At 40.5% G+C, this 19,999-nt stretch overlaps 1 protein-coding gene across 1 annotated transcript in view; it reads left to right on the top strand.

Moving 5' to 3' along the window:
- LOC146977393 (matrix metalloproteinase-17-like) overlaps nucleotides 1-15,685 on the top strand; it is a 65,242-nt gene extending 49,557 nt beyond the window's left edge. The window contains exons 6-10 of the mRNA XM_085793627.1: nucleotides 1,274-1,376; nucleotides 3,089-3,171; nucleotides 5,080-5,232; nucleotides 5,864-6,121; nucleotides 13,991-15,685. Coding sequence (XP_085649753.1) covers nucleotides 1,274-1,376; nucleotides 3,089-3,171; nucleotides 5,080-5,232; nucleotides 5,864-6,121; nucleotides 13,991-14,316 — 923 coding nt within the window. The 3' untranslated portion in view covers nucleotides 14,317-15,685. The remainder of the gene's footprint in view (nucleotides 1-1,273; nucleotides 1,377-3,088; nucleotides 3,172-5,079; nucleotides 5,233-5,863; nucleotides 6,122-13,990) is intronic.
- Nucleotides 15,686-19,999: the final 4,314 nt, after the last annotated feature.

The following is a 19,999-nucleotide window of genomic DNA, read 5'->3' on the forward strand; positions in this document are numbered from 1 at the left end:
AAATAGAGTGGTCATTTAACTATGAAGCGGGTGCCTTTATTAGGGACTGGGCAGCGTAAGCTGCCAGGAATTAAAACATTTGACTGTAAACAGTACTGTAACCATATACCATCCAATTCTTCCTTAAAAAAACTGACAATATTCTGGAGTCATGGTTGATGAAGTTTGGTAAATATCAGAATTATATCTCAAAAATTGAATTTTCATGGGAACAACTGCAGTCAATGTAAGAGTGGCATTTTTAAACATCATATTTTCTCTTATGAAGCAAAAACAGATTTCAATAACAGTATTTCTGACATTTTGACAATTTTTGAAATCTGCCTTGACAACTGCTGGCTGGCTGGTGGCTACCTGAGTCCCTTTGTGAGGCCACACACCAGACTTCACTTCCAGCCAATAAGCTCAATGAGTTAGGAGCTGGTTATTGGTGGTTGTGAGTTCAAGCCCCAGCAAGGGTGATGATGATGACACATCAAAATGCTAGATGTCCTCACTTGGAAACACATGACAATAGTCCTCATGGTGGCGTTACAAGACGCCTCTAAATTTCAAAACTTTGAAAATTCATAACAAATCAATGTGCTACAGCTTTGGAACTTTCACTTTTAAATTGCCTAATTTTGCCTAAAATTGTCCGGCCCCGACCTTAGCTGCGCAGCAGGTATAATTAGAATATATTATTATAATTCATCATTATTTCTGGAAGATGCCTCTACTTCCTCTTTGATCAATCCTGTGAAATCCCATATCTGCATACACACAATCTTCCTCTACTCCTCTGACCATGACTCATGAGCCTCTTCTGTAATTATGTATGTCGCTGGTGACAGCTCAGCAAACTGAAGGTAGTGAGACCTTCCTTACACTGGAAGCAGCTGATGAGTTCTGTAGAGCAAGGTTATTGATTTAATGAAAATATGGATGGAGTTAATTGGACTTGGTTATGGCACATGACCTTATCACACCATTCCCAGATACAGGAAATAGCAGTGTGAGAGAGGAGAATGATAAACATGAAGAGGTGAGTGAAGTGCAGAAATAAATGGTGAGGGCATGTGAATTAAATCAAACTGAAGTGGAGTGAAGTGGAGTGAGGTGAAGAAAGAGATGAAACTGACAAAAAGAAGAAAAGAGAAGAATTATTCCTGGAACAAATGGGACAAAATGGGAAAGTAACAACATTACACAAGATCGTGACTAGAGCAAACACCTAAGAAGAAAAAGAAGCAGAATATAATGTGTTGTAATTTGGAAATGTATTTCCTCCCAGGTGTCAGGGACTCGGTATCCCACACAAACAGACCGGTCAACCCCTCCCAGACGGCTGAGCCTCCTGTCCTGCTGGACCTTCCCGAAAACAGAACCACTGTCCTGTGAGTAAAATATTCATAGAGATCCTGCAACTTTGACGTGCAGCAAAAAAGTTACAGAACTAGACTTCATAAAATAAGAAAAAAAAACATTCACTTTAGTTTATTCAACAATCCCTCAGGCTCTAACTGCGGGAGCCTACTTTCATGCCCAGATAAAAAGCAGTGACCCTGCATCATCAATGCTGCAGCTTTGTTGGGTGAAAGCAAATGTTTTCCATCCTTCGCTCACTCTGTAAATCCCATTTAACATGACACTGCCTGCCAGGAGTGCCCCAGAGAGAGCGGTGTCAATAAAAATCAAATGGCACGGTACAATTTTGGTACCAAAACTGATGCTTTGCTCCACTGCTGACTCAGGACACATCTTATAGGACATGCTGTTTTTTGATATGTCTCATGGCCTCAGTTTGATCACGCACTTCCTCTCTCAGTCTCAAGCTTATATGCAAATGTGACGATGCTGTTAAGACAATAAGATAAATTCAATAGGTTTCACACAGGTGATGTTATTGCAGTGTAACTGTACTGCATGTCATTGTAGAGAGTTCTATGAGGATTCCCTGTGCATCGGTATAATTACATTGTGATTGTTTTTTAATTTTCTGACTTTTTTCCTAGCTCCACTCAGATACAAGGTAATGAATCCACACAGGAATACTTTACATTTATTGTAAAAGCACTTTTTTGGACCTTGATCTGAAACTGTGTGGTGCCAACAGAGCAAATTAGCTAAGAGGCTGAGAGTGAGTACGAGAGCCTGTCTGTCTAATTAAGTAATTCCCCGAAGCAAGTTTGGGAGTCTATCAACCGTATTCTTTAGATTATAAAGGATAATTAGACTTAATTTTGTCCGTTTATGTATTTTGAATGTACACAAACTCACTCTCACGCACAGACACCCAAACCACCAAGCATTCATCATAAAGCAGTCCCCAAGAGGTCCAACCAAAAACACTTCTCTAAATGTCTTCATTCAAATTAGTTTCGCAAAAAAAAAAAACACTCAAGCATATGAATTCACACATACGCACATCAGGAAACAGTAATGGAGTGACGTTATATTTAACCATCTTTTGCTCTCCAGTCTCAGACCTCCACTCTCTTTATTAGTCATTTCCCACTGACTCCATCAGGTTCATAATGTATAAAAAAAAAAAGCTGGATGAGGTCCTGACAAGAGCACCGATACTGACCACGAGGCAGTGAATGGTGTTAATAGAGCTCTTTGTTGGTAATATAAGGCCTGGCGAGCTCCCACTCCACAGCCCTGTGGTGCTAATGGCTTCGTCATTGGCAGGCGGGCCACATCAGTGCTTTAAATCACTTATAAACCTTGGGGATAAATGAAGGACCTCACCCTGTCAACGTGAGAGCATCTCCTCCTTTATTTTGCCTGCTCTCACTGATTCATCTTTCCAGACACAGCGGGGCGAAAGAAAAAGTGCTAACAAAATCTGGATGGATAAAGAAGATGATGAAAACATATCTCATTTAAAGCAAACATCTATTCATGGTTTTCAGTCATATCATTTTTTTCATACATAGCGCATGTAATACGTCATTTTAGATGTTAGGGAACATCAGAGTTCAGAGACAACATGCTCTGTGCTATTTAAAGATTTAAAGTGTTATAAATGTCCAGTTATGCGCAAGAAGTTCTTTTTCTCTCTTTTTATAATCCTCCCTCCTTCTGTCTTCTTCACATCTCTCAGGCTGGCGCGAGATGCTCCAGACAGATGCTCCAGTCACTTTGATGCTGTGGCCCAGATACGAGGGGAGGCCTTCTTTTTCAAAGGTACAGCAACACAAAAGAGATAAAGCTGGACGCAAAGCTACAGAGCTGCGTGGGAATTTTTTTTTTTTTTTTAAGAAAAAGAAATTAGCTAAATGAGCGGACGTAAGAGGAGGAAACGCACATTAAGGAAGGACAGAGAAAGGGAAAGAGGATGAGGATGCGGGCGGGGAGGAGAGGGGGGGGGGGGGGGGGGGGGGGGTGGGTTAGCTGTAGACACCCGACTGAGCCAGTTGAGCCCTGCTGAGAGACTGCAGTCCAAAAATTACATCAGGCTTTCATGCTTTTCCCCTCCGGAGGGATCACCCCGAGCCGCACTGACAACAGAAACAAGAAGCAGGCTCACATACCTTGTGTTAACAAAGTTTCCTGAACTTTAACTGACTGCTTTGTAAACCATTTTCTATCCTCTATATAAGTCACAAGAGATTACACAAACTATCATTGGTAAGATCACTTTGTATCTTCAGTGTTGTTCTTTTCAGACATTCAATTGATCCAGTCTTTCACAAGAATACTGTCTGGCATTCATGAATCTGTTTTGTTGTAAAGAATGTAAACCCTCATTTTCACTGAGCCTTGAACATGTTCTGAAACGTAGCACATGGGTAAACTCTGCTGAATGTCGATATGACCATGAGAGAACTGCTGACAAAAGGAAACAGTCCCTGCTTTGATATGAGATTGAGATTGAGATACAACATGCTCATTGTTAGTGCCCAGCCACATCGATTATCCATCCCACTTAAAACAATATTTAGTTCCATACAGATCATAAAACTCCTTCAGACACTCACATCACTTGGTTTCCAAAGAAATAGTAGACGTGCATTCAAATGCAAAGCTCCTAACAACTTAACATCCTATGTTAGATCGGTCACATCTGTTACATCCGTCCATCGGTTACATCTCTTTAAGATCTCCAAACATGTTGTTGCTATTGATTGCAGAATTTACCCGTTGTATCCTTAAAGCAGAAGTAAGTGATATATTTGTGTTAATATAAGTCTTAAATAGTTATATCTTCCGACAGCAATCACTTACATAGAGTGTTTGGACCGAAAAACACGGGTCTGTCAGTCCCTCTGCTCTGCTCTGAGCCGAGGAGAAAACATTTATCGTATCCTACAGTTTTTATCCAATGAGGAGAGAGAACGGCATGCAGGGCTGTGTGTGCAGCCAAGGGACGCCGTGAATGTGGTTACGTAGGGACAAGGACTGTTATGGTGCGTTCAAGGAAACTCGTAACTCGTGTTTTTCCGACCTGTGAAGTTGTACCAGTTCGATCTGGTACGAGTTCACGGGTCGGAAGTTACGAGTGGCCGTTATAGTGACTTTCACCGGTAAAACAGGTCGGAGAAACACGAGTGGGTTGCCTGGAACGCTACAAAGTCGTAAGTTGTGACTTGAAGCTGTAATTTACGGTTTCAAAAGCCTGCCTGGAACGCAGCATTAGCGAAAACGACCGGATCGCTTACTTCTGCTTTAGGCCTAATGTATGTTTTTATTTTTGATATCGCTGATGATTGCCTCTGGTTGTTTGTTCTTATGATGGGTTAAGGGCTGGTGGGATAGAAAGTGGCTTTGAACGTGTATGTTCTGTGTTGTGTGTCTCATGGACTGTATTTGTGCCTGTATGTGTCTGTGTTCAGGATCCCCAGGAAGACGAGATGATTCATCTCAAAGGGCTACCCTCTTATAAAACTTCATTAAAATGCCTATATACACAAACAGCCCAATGACAGTATGAACCATCTAAGTCCTCATCATATTAATATGCTCTTGCGCTGTTTTAAGTTTCCCCTTCAGGCAACGGATAAAAAAGCCACTAGACCCTTTATCAGTCGTCAGCAGCAACCTGAATATCGCTGCTCCTCTTGACTCAAATCCGTCTTTTTTTCCCCCTCATAGGTAAATACTTCTGGCGACTGACTCGAGAGAAGCACCTGGTGTCTCTGCGTCCGGCTCAGATCCATCGCTTCTGGAGGGGCCTCCCAACAAACCTGGACGGCGTAGACGCTGTCTATGAGAGACCTGGAGACCACAAAATAGTCTTTTTCAAAGGTACAGCAACAAAAAATAAGAAATCTTCAGTCCAATACGCAGTCAAGGCTTGGAACGATGGTTTAGTCTGGTTCAATAGTGTTATGGTTTGATGTTTTGATATGTTTCCTTATGCTTCTGTCACAGGTTAATGATGAAATGAGTTTAAATAAATATAATGGTTCAAATACGCATAGAGAAGCATATACAGTGCATCCAGAACATTTTCCCAAAAACTGCTGACGACCCACTGACTTTTTAAAATGTGATTCATTCTCACTATAAAGAGGCCTGATGAAAAGAGACAGTTCACAGCTCCCTTACAATGTGGCTGCTACTCTGAAGGAAACTGGCACATTTTTCTGTGTGTGCCATTTGGCAGAAAAGGTACAAATGCAATTTATAAATAAATAAAAAAACAGAGGTGCAGAAACAAGGGCACAATTTGATGAAATTCAAAACAGCTTTCCAGGCAGGGAACGTTCGTCTCTGGCTGCATATCAAAAATTTGTGTAAATCTTTTATGTTTATTTCAAGAGTGTCCTTATACAAATATGCCTCTCATCTTTTTAAATGTATCATCTAAAATGGATACACTGTCTCCTGTGAATGATGTTTATAACTGTAGGTTTTCCGCATCCACTCTCTTCAGGTCTAAAGTACTGGGTGTTTAAAGACAATATCGTGGAGGAAGGTTACCCTCGTCCAATCAGTGACTTTGGCCTACCCTTGGAAGGCGTCGATGCAGCTTTTGTTTGGCTCCACAACGATAAAACCTACTTCTTCAAGGACAGCCGCTACTGGCGCTACGACGACCACCTGAGGCGTATGGACCTGGGCTACCCTAAAGACAGCACGCTCTGGAAGGGGTTGCCGCCACAGCTGGACGACGCCATGAGGTGGTCTGACGGTAAGGAGCCTAAAAAACCAACACTTTCTATGTTCATCAGTGTCCATAGCAATGCTTGGCACAGCACTGAAAGATGATTAGTTGTATCCTCTAGAAACATAGAAACCTTCATCTAGCCTCTTCTCAGATATGCCCATGTATACTTCCAGAAATGTTGGGAGATGTCGTCCTTTCAGTGGTTTTAGTTTTGTAAAAAAACAAAAACAAATCAAAAGACAACCCAAAAGAGACCCGATGTTGAAAACTAGGTCCTTTAATTTACTGACATACACAGTCTCACGACATTGTTTCACTCTTCAGTTTGAGACTGAAGGTTGACATTGAAAGCCTTGTTTGGGGGTTGAAGTTGCCAGCATGCTTTAAAAAAAATAACAGACCATTTAACAGTATCCAACTCAATTTCTTGATTATCCAAAACAGACAATTTGACAATCATACCCACTGCTGCAATTGAGCAAGGACGGGGTTTAACACTTGAGCCCATAGATGTGAAAATGGTAAGTTTATAGACTAATACAAAAGCAGTCTTTTGGAATTTCTCTATATAAAAACAAAACTTCTTCAAAGAACTTCTGAAGATTAATAAAGTTGTCTTGCTACTTTTTGGATATTTCACAAAATAAATGATCATGACTTTATCACCAAAAGTGATCCATCACATTGAGTGAGAAGGTGTGTAGAAAGAAGCCAGGGAGATATTTTGACCTCCTCTATCTTGATTAAAAATTGATCATAAAGACATTCTGATTGATTACATTCGATGCAGAGATGATGAATCACCACTGTCTGTTTCTTCCAGCGATAATTTATTATATTTCTCAGAGAAAAATAGAGATGAAACAGCCCACCAGAGTTATCAGATACCACTGGTATCTCTGGTATTTCTGGGGCCTAAGGCAAGACCGTGCAATATCCTTCTCAGAGGAAATCCTCAGAGAAGTATGAACTAAGACAGAATATATGAGAATATGAGACAAGGATGGAACAATTATGCAAGTTAGCAAACATGCAGCTTCAAGCCTTGAATAAAGTCTTACAGGCTCAAATGATTACTCTGAGGCAACTTTCAAGGAGTAGTAAAACATTGTAGTTAAAGCCATACTAGTGGCATGACTTTAGGGGTTGAAATGTGAGCCTGACAATTGACTGCACATGACTTTTTACATTTTTTTAGGTGACCCCTTGACTTTTGCTTTAGCGTGATACTGTGGGGTTGATATTCTTGTTTTTTTATTGACATTACTGAACAAATATTGGATGGATTACCGTAATATTTGTTACAGACAGCACCTTAATCCAAAATACATTTCTGATTAGCTGAAAAACCCAAATGCAAACCAGACAGGAGGCGAGACACAGGTGATACAATCACACGCAGGTGAGACACATGAGGGTAACCATAGCAAGGAGCACACAGGAAGAAGACAGGACACTGAACTTCAAAATACAACAGGAAATGAGACAAACCATGACACCAAGATGATGTATCCTAAAGCCTTTTATTGATCCCATGAATTTTTCTCTTGCGCTGTCATGACGTTGGCATTGTGGTTTTGAGATTTGTTTAATTGCAAACAAATTTGGTACAGCTGTCCATGCTCACAGTATGAACTCTGCTTACCTCTTTACCTTTTATCCAGCAATATAATCAGGTCAGATTTTCACTGGGTTCAATATTCTGTATTATACTCACTTAAAGTACAATGTTTCAAGTAATAACTGGTGACATTACCTCAATTTTACCTTAATAGGTGGTGACAAAGATAGTAATTTACCTTATATATGATTGATATGATATTATTGTTTTTATTCAGGGTTTTGCACCACTTTTTTGAGTACTCTTGTTTATCAGCAACTTCTTTATTATTTTCAGAGATGGCAAACATGCAACATGAATGAAACATACATTTAATATGGCTTTTAGAATTTTATGATTTCATCAGTGGTATTTTACATTTGCTGTCAAAAAAGTATGCATTAACATATGTTTGCTAGTATTAATACTTGTGACAATAGTTTGAATTTATTTATTAGTTTGAATTGACTTCTGTTGCCGGTAGATAAAACATCCTGTCTGAGAGAAAATATTCCATATTATGGTCATTCTTACCGTACATTCTCTTATATCATTCAATTTTTTTTTATTTATTTGAGTTTATTGTATTTTGGCAGTCCCTGGTTGTTGCCATAGCTGCAGTATGCAGATTAGAGGCACATTTGCATTTGATTGTTTTTTTTCATATGTCAAAATATTTTTTTTTAACCTTTATCTGTTATTTTGACGTAGCACACACGGTCGTCTCTGCCAACACTCTGCTCCACATTCACACAGTCAAACACAGTCAAACCTTGGAGCAGGCCCAGTGTAATCACAATGAGCAGCTCCACTGTAACAGCTGAGTGTCAAGGTCACACCGCCTGCTTCCATCGACACGTCAACTCATCTGATCACGTTTGCAAGAGGTGTAAAGTACTCAAATGGCATTTGTTTGAGGAAATTTGTGCAGCATCTCTCTTGTACTGGACTAGACTGGCCTGTATGTGTATGTGTATGTGTGTTTGTGTGTATTTGGCCCAGGGTGGTGCTAGATTTAAAAAATACCCCTTAAAAAAAACAACCATAGAGTGCTGATATTCGAGACCACTCTCAGTGGGAGCCAGGATGTCCCTAATCCCTCCCTGCAGCATGTGAATACAAGGAAGCTCTTTCCCTGTCAGGTGTTTAGTGGTTTGTGTTCTGTCTTCTGAGCTTGTAGACTCGGAGGTCCTGCTCCAAGCTCTTTGATGTGTGCACGCACATGGGTGTATATCCATGCGTGCACACATTTCTTTGTGTGTGTGTGTGTGTGTGTGTGTGTGAGAGAGAGAGAGAGAGAGATGAGGCCAATTGCACAGTCCCCACTCTGCTTCACCCCCGGCCATTATCACCACAGTGCCTGGAAGGGTAAACTTGGAAACCTACATGCACTTGTGCGCATAGAAAGACCATGGGGCCTGGGAACTGGAGCCACATCAAAGCCTGGTCTCTTTTTGTTTCACCAGCTCAGGATGAATAGAGAAAGAAAAGAGATAGAAACAGACAGAGGGAGAGAAAAAGAGTGATATGACAGCAAGAAGAAGAGAGAAGATACAGCAACACCTCGTTATGAAAATAGATCAGAAAGAGTGGGAGGGATGGGAGAAAAGAGCTAGCGAAGGTGAATCCAGACAAGAGGAGATACGGTATGGGGACACCTGAGGATAAAGATAATAAAGACAACGATAGAAAAGTAGGAGATGTTGGAAAGATAGATGGCTTGACTCTGAGGACAAATAGAGAAATCACAGAGAGGCAGAGAAGGTAGTAAAACCATAGCGAATGGTTGCTGTGGAGGGAAAAAAGAAGCATTAAGGGTATTAATGTAGCTCTAATGGCGACAATAATCATAGCTGCTGACATCAGTATGGCGTCCAAGAATAGTTAAGCCTTTTAGTCATAAGGAGGAAAATGAAATTTCTCAGGCATGAATATTATCTTTACCTGTAGAGGAAGTTCACATATCAGTTGTGTCACATCAGCAGAGTCGAAGCTATAACCTCTGTTGCCGTACTCAGGAAGTGAATCCAGGTTTTTGCTTTTTGTTTTTCATTAGGAATTTTAGAGTGTAGGTATTTCGAGGGCCGTCTGTCCTTTTTATTAAAATGAGGATGAACTTAAACTGAACTGAGTTGTTTTTTTTACTACGGCGGTGTTTGCAGGAAATGAGTAAACCACCTGAAACAGACATTTCTCCAGCTACAGTTAATAGAGTTTCGAGAAGAGAGAAGGTAAAGGCTGATGATATCTTTTGTTGACTTATTGTCAGCAAATCCCCTAAAATGACCACAACCAACAATGAATTGATCCTACTAGCATAACAATATCCTGTGTAGCTAAAGTCTGACAGAGCTAACACTGGTGTTACAGTTTATCTCAATCGCTTTGATGCATTTCACACGCCAGAAACGTCACTCACTCTCTCAACTCTTCATGCACTTCTCAACAACAGCTCATGTATTTCTCATAACACAAAATCACCATGCAGACCTTTCTAAAACGATCACAACCATGATCACAGGTGTCAAAACAAGCCAGTCAATCACCTCAACAGTGTGACCACTAACCAGTGAATTAAACCTTTTAACAAGCGCTTCAAAACCTAGACACCAAATGTTTAACTCAGTAAAATAGTCTGCAATAAACGTACAGTTTATTCTTGTTTGACTGCTGTGACTGTTTTGACTGATTTTAGTGGGAATCAGTGGGCTTGGTTGAGGATGCAGATGATGTTCTGGTTTTCACTCTTGTAATCATTCCCATTAAGTATTGTGCTTAAGCAGTGGTTAGCACTGTCACCTGCCAGCAAGAAGGTTCAAGAAGGTTCTTGGTTTGATCCCTGCGTCTGGGGCCTTTCTCTGTGGAGTATGTTCTCCAGCTCCCTGCACAGTCCAAAGACATGTACTCTAGGCAAGGCAAGTTTATTTGTATATAGCCCATTTTTGCAGTTTATCTTGAAGTGCTTTACATAGCATTATAACAACATCCTCTGCTCTTCACATAGACTATGGAGAAAACTCTTAACAGGGACAAAACAGGTTAAACTTTAGGGTGAGCGACAGAGGAGGGATCCCTCACCTATAGGACGGGTAGACGTGCAATACATATTGTATACAAACAAGAAAAGTTTGCAACATGTAATATGAAAAAACATGGAAATGGAATTGGTCAGTTAAAGGGATACTTCACCCAAAATCGATAATTCACCAATTTTCTACTCACCGTCATGGCCAACAAAGGGTTTGGAGAACTTTCAGAGTTATCAAAACGCTTTTGGAGTTCCAGGGGGGGTTCAGCTACCAACAGATTTTCATAATGGCGGCGGATAGTGCTCACTTTTGAATTGTCCAAAACACACACTATGATACATCCAAATACCTCCATACTGCTCGTCGGTACTGACCCAAGTGTCCTGAAGCCACGGCATGAAAAAAGTTGTTCGGAGAAAAATGCATTTGCAATGCAGTTGTTTACATAATCTAATGATTTACAACGCAGCAAATCTCGCACATGCGCACAAACCCCTGATATCAACAAAATAAGATTTTTATAGATTTCTTTGTGTCAAGCACTTAAAGGGACAACGAGAGGTTTCTATTTGGTTATTAAAAAAGTCTCACGTTAATGTGGATGAATCTCCGCTACCCACACTTGTTAATAGGCCCATTTTAGATAAATATATTGTTTTGTCTCTATCGTTATTTTGTTATTATTAGTGGTGGCGGAAATGCTGGTCGAGCCGACCAGCATTTCTTTACTTTCGGTTTTGTGGCGAGTCATGAGAATAACGCCGCCGAATCGCCGTTTATGGTCGGAACTACGACAGTATATGAACGTCTTTGAACCTCTGACTTTAATTCTTGATGAATGAAAACATGAGTCTGTCTTGCGCCGGTCAAAGAATTTCACGGTGCGCGCGGAGGCTCATAAATGTAGTGTGAAAACGCTTCGCTTTTCCAAAACTCCTCGTTGTCCCTTTAAAGCACAAAAAGGACTGTTGTTTTATCACTTGTGTTGGACAGTGAACCTATTTTTCACAATGACACACAATGCAGTTGAAGGACTGTTCCCACAAAGTGGTATTTTATAGAAGCCTAAGGCTGTAGTTGTTTTTTTTTTTTATCTTGCCAGTTCCTATTTGGTATTCTGGTTACTCCAATTAACTTAAGTATCCTAAAGTGAAAGGGCAGGCTCAGGGGGGGGTTGGGGGATGGGGGTGGGCCAGTAATGATCGAGTGGCACAGTGCAATTACAGTGTCACGATCGCTGTGATCTGTGCTGCCAAACACCCCCACAGAGACCCTGCAAAATTACATTCATTCTGATGCATGTGCAGTATAAACCCTTTTATCTATGTAATTCTGGCTGGTTTTATTCACTGTCTCATCGAAATGGACATTTGTGTTCAATTTGTTTATAATTATATGAATTCATCTTTAAATTAATCAACTAAACTGCAAAGTTGTTACAACGAATTACGTTACATTTAATGTGCAATGAGAAGAGGCATTATAATGAGAATTTACAAATGAAATGAATCCATTATCAAATTGTTAAAAGAATCCAGATTTTAGTCGGAGCACAATTTTCTTTCCCATGTCCTATTAGCTGTTTGATTTCCTTATCATGTAGCTTCTCCCTTTACCCTCTTCACTTTGGGCCATGTGCTGTTAAAATGAGGCACAAGGAGACAAATTAGTGATGGCATGTATCAAGCCCTCTGATTGGTTGAACAGCCACGTCCACGGCCTATACCTTAACTATATTTTCTAATGCTGCTCAGGGACCCAGAAGAGCATAATTGTACACCAGGAGATTTCACCTCTGCTTTCACTCTCTTGAAATATTCAACACATATATACAACATTTGATTGACAAGTGAAATGATGAGTGTTGTGCCATTGGAGACAACATCAACTTCAGCACCAGTTCCCACATCAATGTTACGCATCAGCCTACGGCAGCCAATTGTCAGTTAATTACTTAGGTATTTGTAGTCATATCATATATGGATTCCTAAAACATTAATACACTGATTTGCAAATTTTTTAATTTTATTTATTACATTTCTTTTCTTATTTATACTTTTTTTTAATGAATGTCTATTTTATTGCACAATTGATCATTCATAAATTATGTTTTTATTGCTGTTTCAATGACATTTTGTCCTGTGTAGGACTGGCATAAGGTTACATATAGTTACATATAAACATATTATGACTTTGGTTATGGTCTTACCAATTATGTTATTCTAATCTGTAAAACAAAATACACCAACTATCCAAAGAGTCTATTTCAGGGATTGTTTGTGCATGCTGAGGCTGCTGCTTTTCAATTATTCAGTCTTCTCCAATGTGGGTGCTCAATCTTGCAGCTATCACTAGCAGTTATTGGCTACAACCCAGCTTCTCTGCACAAGATCCAAGTTTATACAGGCTGCATCTGCCACCTTAAAATTGGATCACATCATCTATCAGATTCCCTGGTTACATCATCACAGTCCCAAAACATCCAATACCAACAAAAGGAGGAAAAAAAAAAACCTGGTGACTGGCGACACTGGTCTGTGCCAGATTAGATTTTACTTTCATATAAAGAATGGATTTCACCAGCCAAATGTTCTTTTTTTTACACCAAGCTTGTGTCAATAGAGTAAGGGCTCCATTTTTATGTAATCACATTGAGCAAAGTGCTGTTTTGTGAAATTGTTTTTTTTCTGGAGACTGGGTAGTCTCCTTCAGTCAGGAGAGTGTAGCTGGAGGTTAACAGGTAAAAATACAACTTTTACAGGAAACAACACTAAACCGATCATACTACTCTCTACAGACAGAGGAGTGTTAGAGAAAAACTAGGAAAACTATTATTTGTCCAAAATTTTAAAATGTTTTGCTACAGAAGAAACAATCAATGCTGCTCTTTGAAATGATGTGAACTCTCCTGTCCAAAACTCATGAGTGTGAAACACAACTGTTACAGTGTTGAATGAAAAATTATGATTTTTTTTTTTTTTCAGATATATATCCGCAGTAATACCGATCAAAGTATTATTTTCACTGCATCTCAGACAGTGAGGTAATACCGGTGTGAAAGCACCAAACATACTGTAAGCACTCTCCACTCTGGATCGGACCAGTGGTTCACGAAATTAAGGCTCGTGTTGTTTTATGTGTTTCGTGCTTGTTGTGTGTTTCAAATGAGAGCGCAGACAATTCTATATGAATAATGGAGTATACGGCCTTGCTCCATGTTGCAGGCGGATACTAATGTCATCCCTCTGCCCTCTCCCTCCAAAGGCTCGTCCTATTTCTTCAAGGGGAAAGAGTACTGGCGAGTGCCCGGCAGCGACATGGAGGTGGAGCAGGGATTCCCCCGCCTCATCGCTAAGGACTGGCTGCTGTGCACCGAGATGCAGTCGGACTCTCCGAACACAGAGCCCAAAAGCACGGAGACGAGAGTCAACGGGCACTACCGCCCAGACCACGCAGAGAACGGATACGAGGTGTGTTCCTGCACCTCTGACACCGCCTCGCCTTTGGGCGTCCGCCTTTCCCCATCTCCCCTCTGGCTGCTGCCACCACTCTGGACGCTCTCGCTGGCCCTCCACTCTGAACTGCTATGATGCCAAAGCATGGGACAAAGTTCCTGAGCTGACTGGTGGAGGGCCAGTGGACACTAAGTAAAACAGACAACTGGAATATTTAGTTTTTATTATATAATTTGGTATCTTTTCTGCTCTAATTTTGCTGTTATTTATTTTACGTGTCATTTGGTGGGCACAGCCAACTTATGTAGTCCTTATAGGCATCAACCCACTCACAATGCTTTACAGAGTTGTTATCGAATGGTCAAACTGCCTCATCTCTGTAATGAAGAGGGAAAGTGGTAATTTCTCCTTATAAGCAGCAAGTTTACAGCAGCAAAGGTTCATGTACGAGATGGCAGATGAAAGGCACCCTGAGTTGTTGGAAGGTGCGAAGGTGAACAACAAGCCAACACACACATTGTTGCCTATTTTATAAAATTACAGCAGAAGCTTTATTACAAGGTCATTTCACCAAAATTAGTACAAAATTAGTTGAAGAGTACAAAAAACCTGTTTCACACATTCCTGTGGTGGTATCTAGCTGTGCAGATCATGTTTTGTCTTTCCCTTGAGAGGTGGATGGAAACTGGGCTCTTGGATAATCCTCACGATAATGTGCCTGTGTGCAAAAACAATATCAGTATTGCTTTCGATAATCCTCAGAACTCATTGGGACAATTTTGGCTCACCTCTGTTGGTGAGTAAATACGCCAGAAGTTTGTGCATTGCAGTAATAGCACCACAGGGAAGTGAGAGAATGCTTTTTATAAACTGGGGAGCTGACTGTTAATAAACCCCCGGGAATCACCCATATCCATCCAGGTTTAATGTAAGGTCAGACCCAGCTCGACTTAAGTGCTTGTGATAAGCATGAATGTCTTGGCACCGACTCTTGCAGACAGTGTGAAAACTTCTTACTGAGAGAGCTAGACAGATGCACGGATGAGTAGGTGGATGAACTCAGCACCGGTTTCCTCGCCTAAATCCCTCAACTCCACTCCGAAGTGAGGAACCTCCTGCTCACAAACATATTTCCATGGGTTTATTATTTTCACCTCCGGGTCAGTCGCATTCCCTCTTCTTCAGTTTCGTTGTATATTTTGTGTCAGATTCAGATGAAATAATATTCTTGTTTATTTTGCATTACTTTGATCAGGTTATAGAGTTCATAGAGCCTTTTTGTGACTGTCGGACAATTTCCCTCACCTCCCCCACGCTCCTTCTGAAGACAAGAGTCACAACATGGCCCCTGGATTTATTCTTGCTGTAAAGATATATTTACCTATAGACTGATATATTTGAGTTGAACGGTTCTGCAGGTATTGCATAACCAAGTGGGCTGTGTATATTTTAAGCTGTGTTTTCTAATGTAAAATATTTTTGTAGAAAAAAATAAAAATAAAAATCAGAATGACTTTATCGGCCCAGTGTGGTGAACAGATTATGTCGAGTACTCGGTCCAGCAGCTGTGAGGGCTGAGTGTGTAATTATTTAGTGTCATTGAAAAGAAGGCTTGAAGACAGATGAAGGTAACATGACAGCTTGCAGACACCAACTGGGAGATGTTCCCCATCTTTCTGATTGTTTTAATCATGTTTTCTCTTGTAATGGTCACTGCTGTTCATCAGGAATGCAAACCACATTGTGTCAATTACACCACACACCCACACACAAACACATACAGTACACAGACTGTGAATTCGTTGGCTGACGATTACACAGTATGCCCATGAATCTTAACGAAAGAGAATCAGAGGGATAATGTCACCTAATGTAAAAAAAATGGATGTGACTAGCCTATTTCGGAGATCCAAGACCATCAAGTCTTGGTAGATACACACACACACACACACATCAACACAAACAAACCATGAACACCACAAATTTACGCCTCAGTCACAGTTGCAGTGTATTACACGCTCAAGTAATGCCACAACCATGTGCTAGCCTGGCACCAGTGATCTGTGCATAATGATGGTGCTTGTGTTTGTGTGGGTCTTTGCTTGTTTGTTTATTCTAGGTCTCTGGATGAACTCTTACTAAAAACTTCATTCTATTTCGAGGTGAAATCAAGTTTAAAAGTTTAAAAAGTCACTCAATCTTTATTTCTGCCAACAGCAGCAGTTTTTCTTCCCTCCTCTTGACACACTCGAGTGGTAGTAATTAACTGGTGTGGCTCAGCGGCCACGGAGAGAGCACCTGCACCCACAGGCGATTGTGGCAGCAGTGGGTAACTGTACTTCCTGTTCGAGGAATTGTCATGAACTGCCCCATTATGTCTTTAATTCTTCTGTAATATTGGATGTTTGGTAAAATATAAAATTATGATTTTAAACAGAATGGGCTTTCTGAATAGGCTGAATAAGGCTGAACTGAATAAGTTGTTGTTATCATCCATCTCATTGATTGATCCTCTCTCCAGATTGGCCAGGCAGAACCAATCAATGACTCTCTAACTAAAAATATTAAAGACTGCTTGCGAAGCTAAGAACTTGCAGTGGGACAGTCTGAAGGAAAAAAAAGCATGCACACAGAGAAGAAACAAATATACAGAAAGTGACAGATTACTGTAATAGACGGATACACATGGTTGGACACAAACAGGCAAACTCAAAATAGAGGAGTTGGCAGCCACAGAACAAAACCACCAAAATGACAAACAGATGTAGAGATAGAAAAAAAAATGAAATGTCATCCCGAGAGAGACAGTGGCAAAGATAAGAAAGCAATTTAGCGGTAAGTACATAATCCACAGAGGAGATAGGAAACAGTTTCTACATGTAGTCTCTTTTCATATGGACTTCTAAAAGAGCTACTTGTAAGTTTTGGTATTGCTACAGCTACAGTTGTTTGCATTAACAATTGTTTACTCACTAGTCTTGCCAAGAGCTCCTTTGTGCCAGACACAAGGTTAGAACATGTCCTCTCAGCAGCACACCTCTTCAGACTGGCTGCTACAGTGGCCCTGTATCAGATGGGTTTAGGCTACTGGGCTGGGGCTAACTAGTAGCCTGGTGCAACCTTCAGTAGATGAAAAGAAAGACACAGAGGGAGAACAAATTAGACTCATTGCTGGAGACAGCTCTTGACGAATAAAGGGATGAAAACTGTTCCTGAATCAAGGTTTCTCTTTGTTACTGTTACTGCTAACGTTGGCTAGCATTACAAAACTTTGGTCTATGCTGGATTCGAGACAACTTGGAATTGGGTTTTTCCGACCTCCTACTTGAAAAAGTGCAAGTGAACGCCACAACATGTCTGAGCTCCCATTCAGGAAAGTTGGAGAAAAAAATCTACCCCGACTTCTTCTAGAATCAGTTGTCTGGCGTCACACAACAATCTGCATGCAGTCAAGCATCATCAATGGTAAAACACTGATTAGGTATAAAGCTTTTTCAAATGCCAAAATACGTTAAAACGTTAGTATTTACTTACAGTTACAGATAATACTGATATTGTGGGACACAGTGAATGTTGTTATTTCTCTTCAGTTTGAAATTTCATTATTTAAAAATGTTTCTTTTTTAAATTGTTTGCCCTTAAGTGAAGCACTTTGAATGCAAAGTTTGTCCCAGTCCGCCATGTTTTTGGTTATTCTGGTGTGGTGTGTCTCAAATTCTTTGAAGCTGGAAATCAGAGTTTTCAACTAGGAGATTCCAAGTTCTAAACTGTCTCAAACGCAGCGTTTTAGTTTTAAACCCGAGGTCAGTGGATTCAAAATGTTGTTCATAATACCAAGAGGAAATGACACAATTAAGTTGGTAACCCTGGTAACTAAAATGTTGTAAACATTCATGGACGTTCTTTGGTGATAATTTACCGTTGAAGGAAGAAATTAAAGAAAGAAAACAAGTTTTAATACCCTGGAATGAAGCTTTAAATGTATTATTTCTGAATATAACCAATGGTTGCCATTCAGATGCACATGTTAAGACAACATGCTACTATGCTACTGGAGCCCTACTGTATTGTGGTATCAGTTACCTCTGTCTGTGAGTTTGCTCAGACAAACACTCTGCAGCAGATATGAATTCTGAACTATTTCTGTCAAATGCTCTCACACTGTCTTTGTGCCGCTGGCTAACCCCACACAGACACTTGCATTTCTGTGTATGCCTGTTTGTGTGTGTAGGTTTTTTGGCTTTAAGGATAGCCCCCCCACAGCCTGGGAGGTGGTGGTCATAGGGGAGAGGAGCAGCTGTTGTGGCTGTCCATTTTGCTATTCGCCTGTCCTCACCCACACATCAAAGAGCCTGAAGCAGGAGCCCTGAAGCTGGCACAGGTGCAGAATACTCAACACAGACCTCTAAATACCCGATAGAGTAAAGCATTTGAGCCATGGGAGATGCTGCAAGGAAACAGGATGCCGGGGCAGCTGTTTTTGGACTACGATGAAAACCCTAAACAAAATTTCTTATCTTATGAACCCGGCAACAGCCCAAATGTTGGAAACACAGCAAGTTCCATAGGATGGAAATCCAATTTGAATTTCTCATGGATTCGGGATATACAATACAGATATAAACATGCGTAGAAGATTCACATGTTATGAATCTTGCTATCTAACTCTCTCACACACACAGCCTCTGCAAGCATGACTAAACCCAGTCAGACTCGAGTGAGCTCAGTCATGTTATCTACATGTGCATTACAACTATGCAAATGTATGTAAATTAGCGAGATACTGCTGGTCAGCCATCAAGTCTTCCCTTTAAGCAGGAATGACACCTGAAGGCCTGTGTGTTTATGACCAATGGCAGAGCGCTTGTAGGCTGGGCAGAGCCAATCAATCTGACCGGTGAACCAAAGTGAGGCAGAAAAATTCCCTGCTGGAGCACTTCATACTGGAAAACTCACGGCATGGATTTAAGTGAGAGGATGTTAAATGTGTGTGATGCACCACCTGATATATTAAGATAATGTAAAATGAGAACAGACATTTTAATTGCTCACAGCAGCAGGATCCAGGGTTCAGTCCTTGATGTCTGGGTGTTTGTATGAGTTTCCTCCAGGTGCTTTGCTTTCCTCATCCAAACACATATAAACTTGTGCTCGGCAGCCATATCATGAGTACAAACGGCAAGGCCTGGCTTTGTATATTATTAACTGCAAGCCTCAAGACTACCTTTTTTTTTTTACTAGGTTCACAGTGGCCCCCTAACTTAAAATTTTAGGAGCGCAAACAGAAAACCTATAGGGGCACACACTACTTGCAAAGCAAATATTCACATTTCCTTTTCATTCATGATCCTCAAACACATTGGCCTGAAGCCTGTAATTACATATTACAGATTCTTTGAGTCACCCCTTTCCATGTTTCACCAGTGTTTAAAAAAGAAAAACAGCTCATTTGCTGGTTGCACATGCGAAAGTAGAACAATTTATTTTATTTTTTAGGGAGGAGGGTACTTAAAGCAAGTTTCTACAATTACAGCATTACATAATGTCGCTCCACTTTCTCCAGTGTCACTTGACAAGTACTCCACCTGCTATATTGATGTATGAAAAGAAATTAATGTAAAAGTTGAACCTACTGTACCACGTGCAGCTTTACAACTTAGCCTCCCATTGTTTGGTCCTACGCTGCCCTCTGCTGGTGCTGAAATATAAGCTTTGAACAGGAACCACCTATCTTGCTGAACGTTGACTCTTTGGGGTAAGATTTTTTGTTTTTTATCAGTCTTATAATGCAATATTAAAACTGTAATGAATGAAAAAA

The sequence above is a fragment of the Trachurus japonicus genome, chromosome 12 (assembly GCF_045865225.1).
Source record: "Trachurus japonicus isolate A0001 chromosome 12, Traja_1.0".
Lineage (NCBI taxonomy): Eukaryota > Metazoa > Chordata > Actinopteri > Carangiformes > Carangidae > Trachurus > Trachurus japonicus.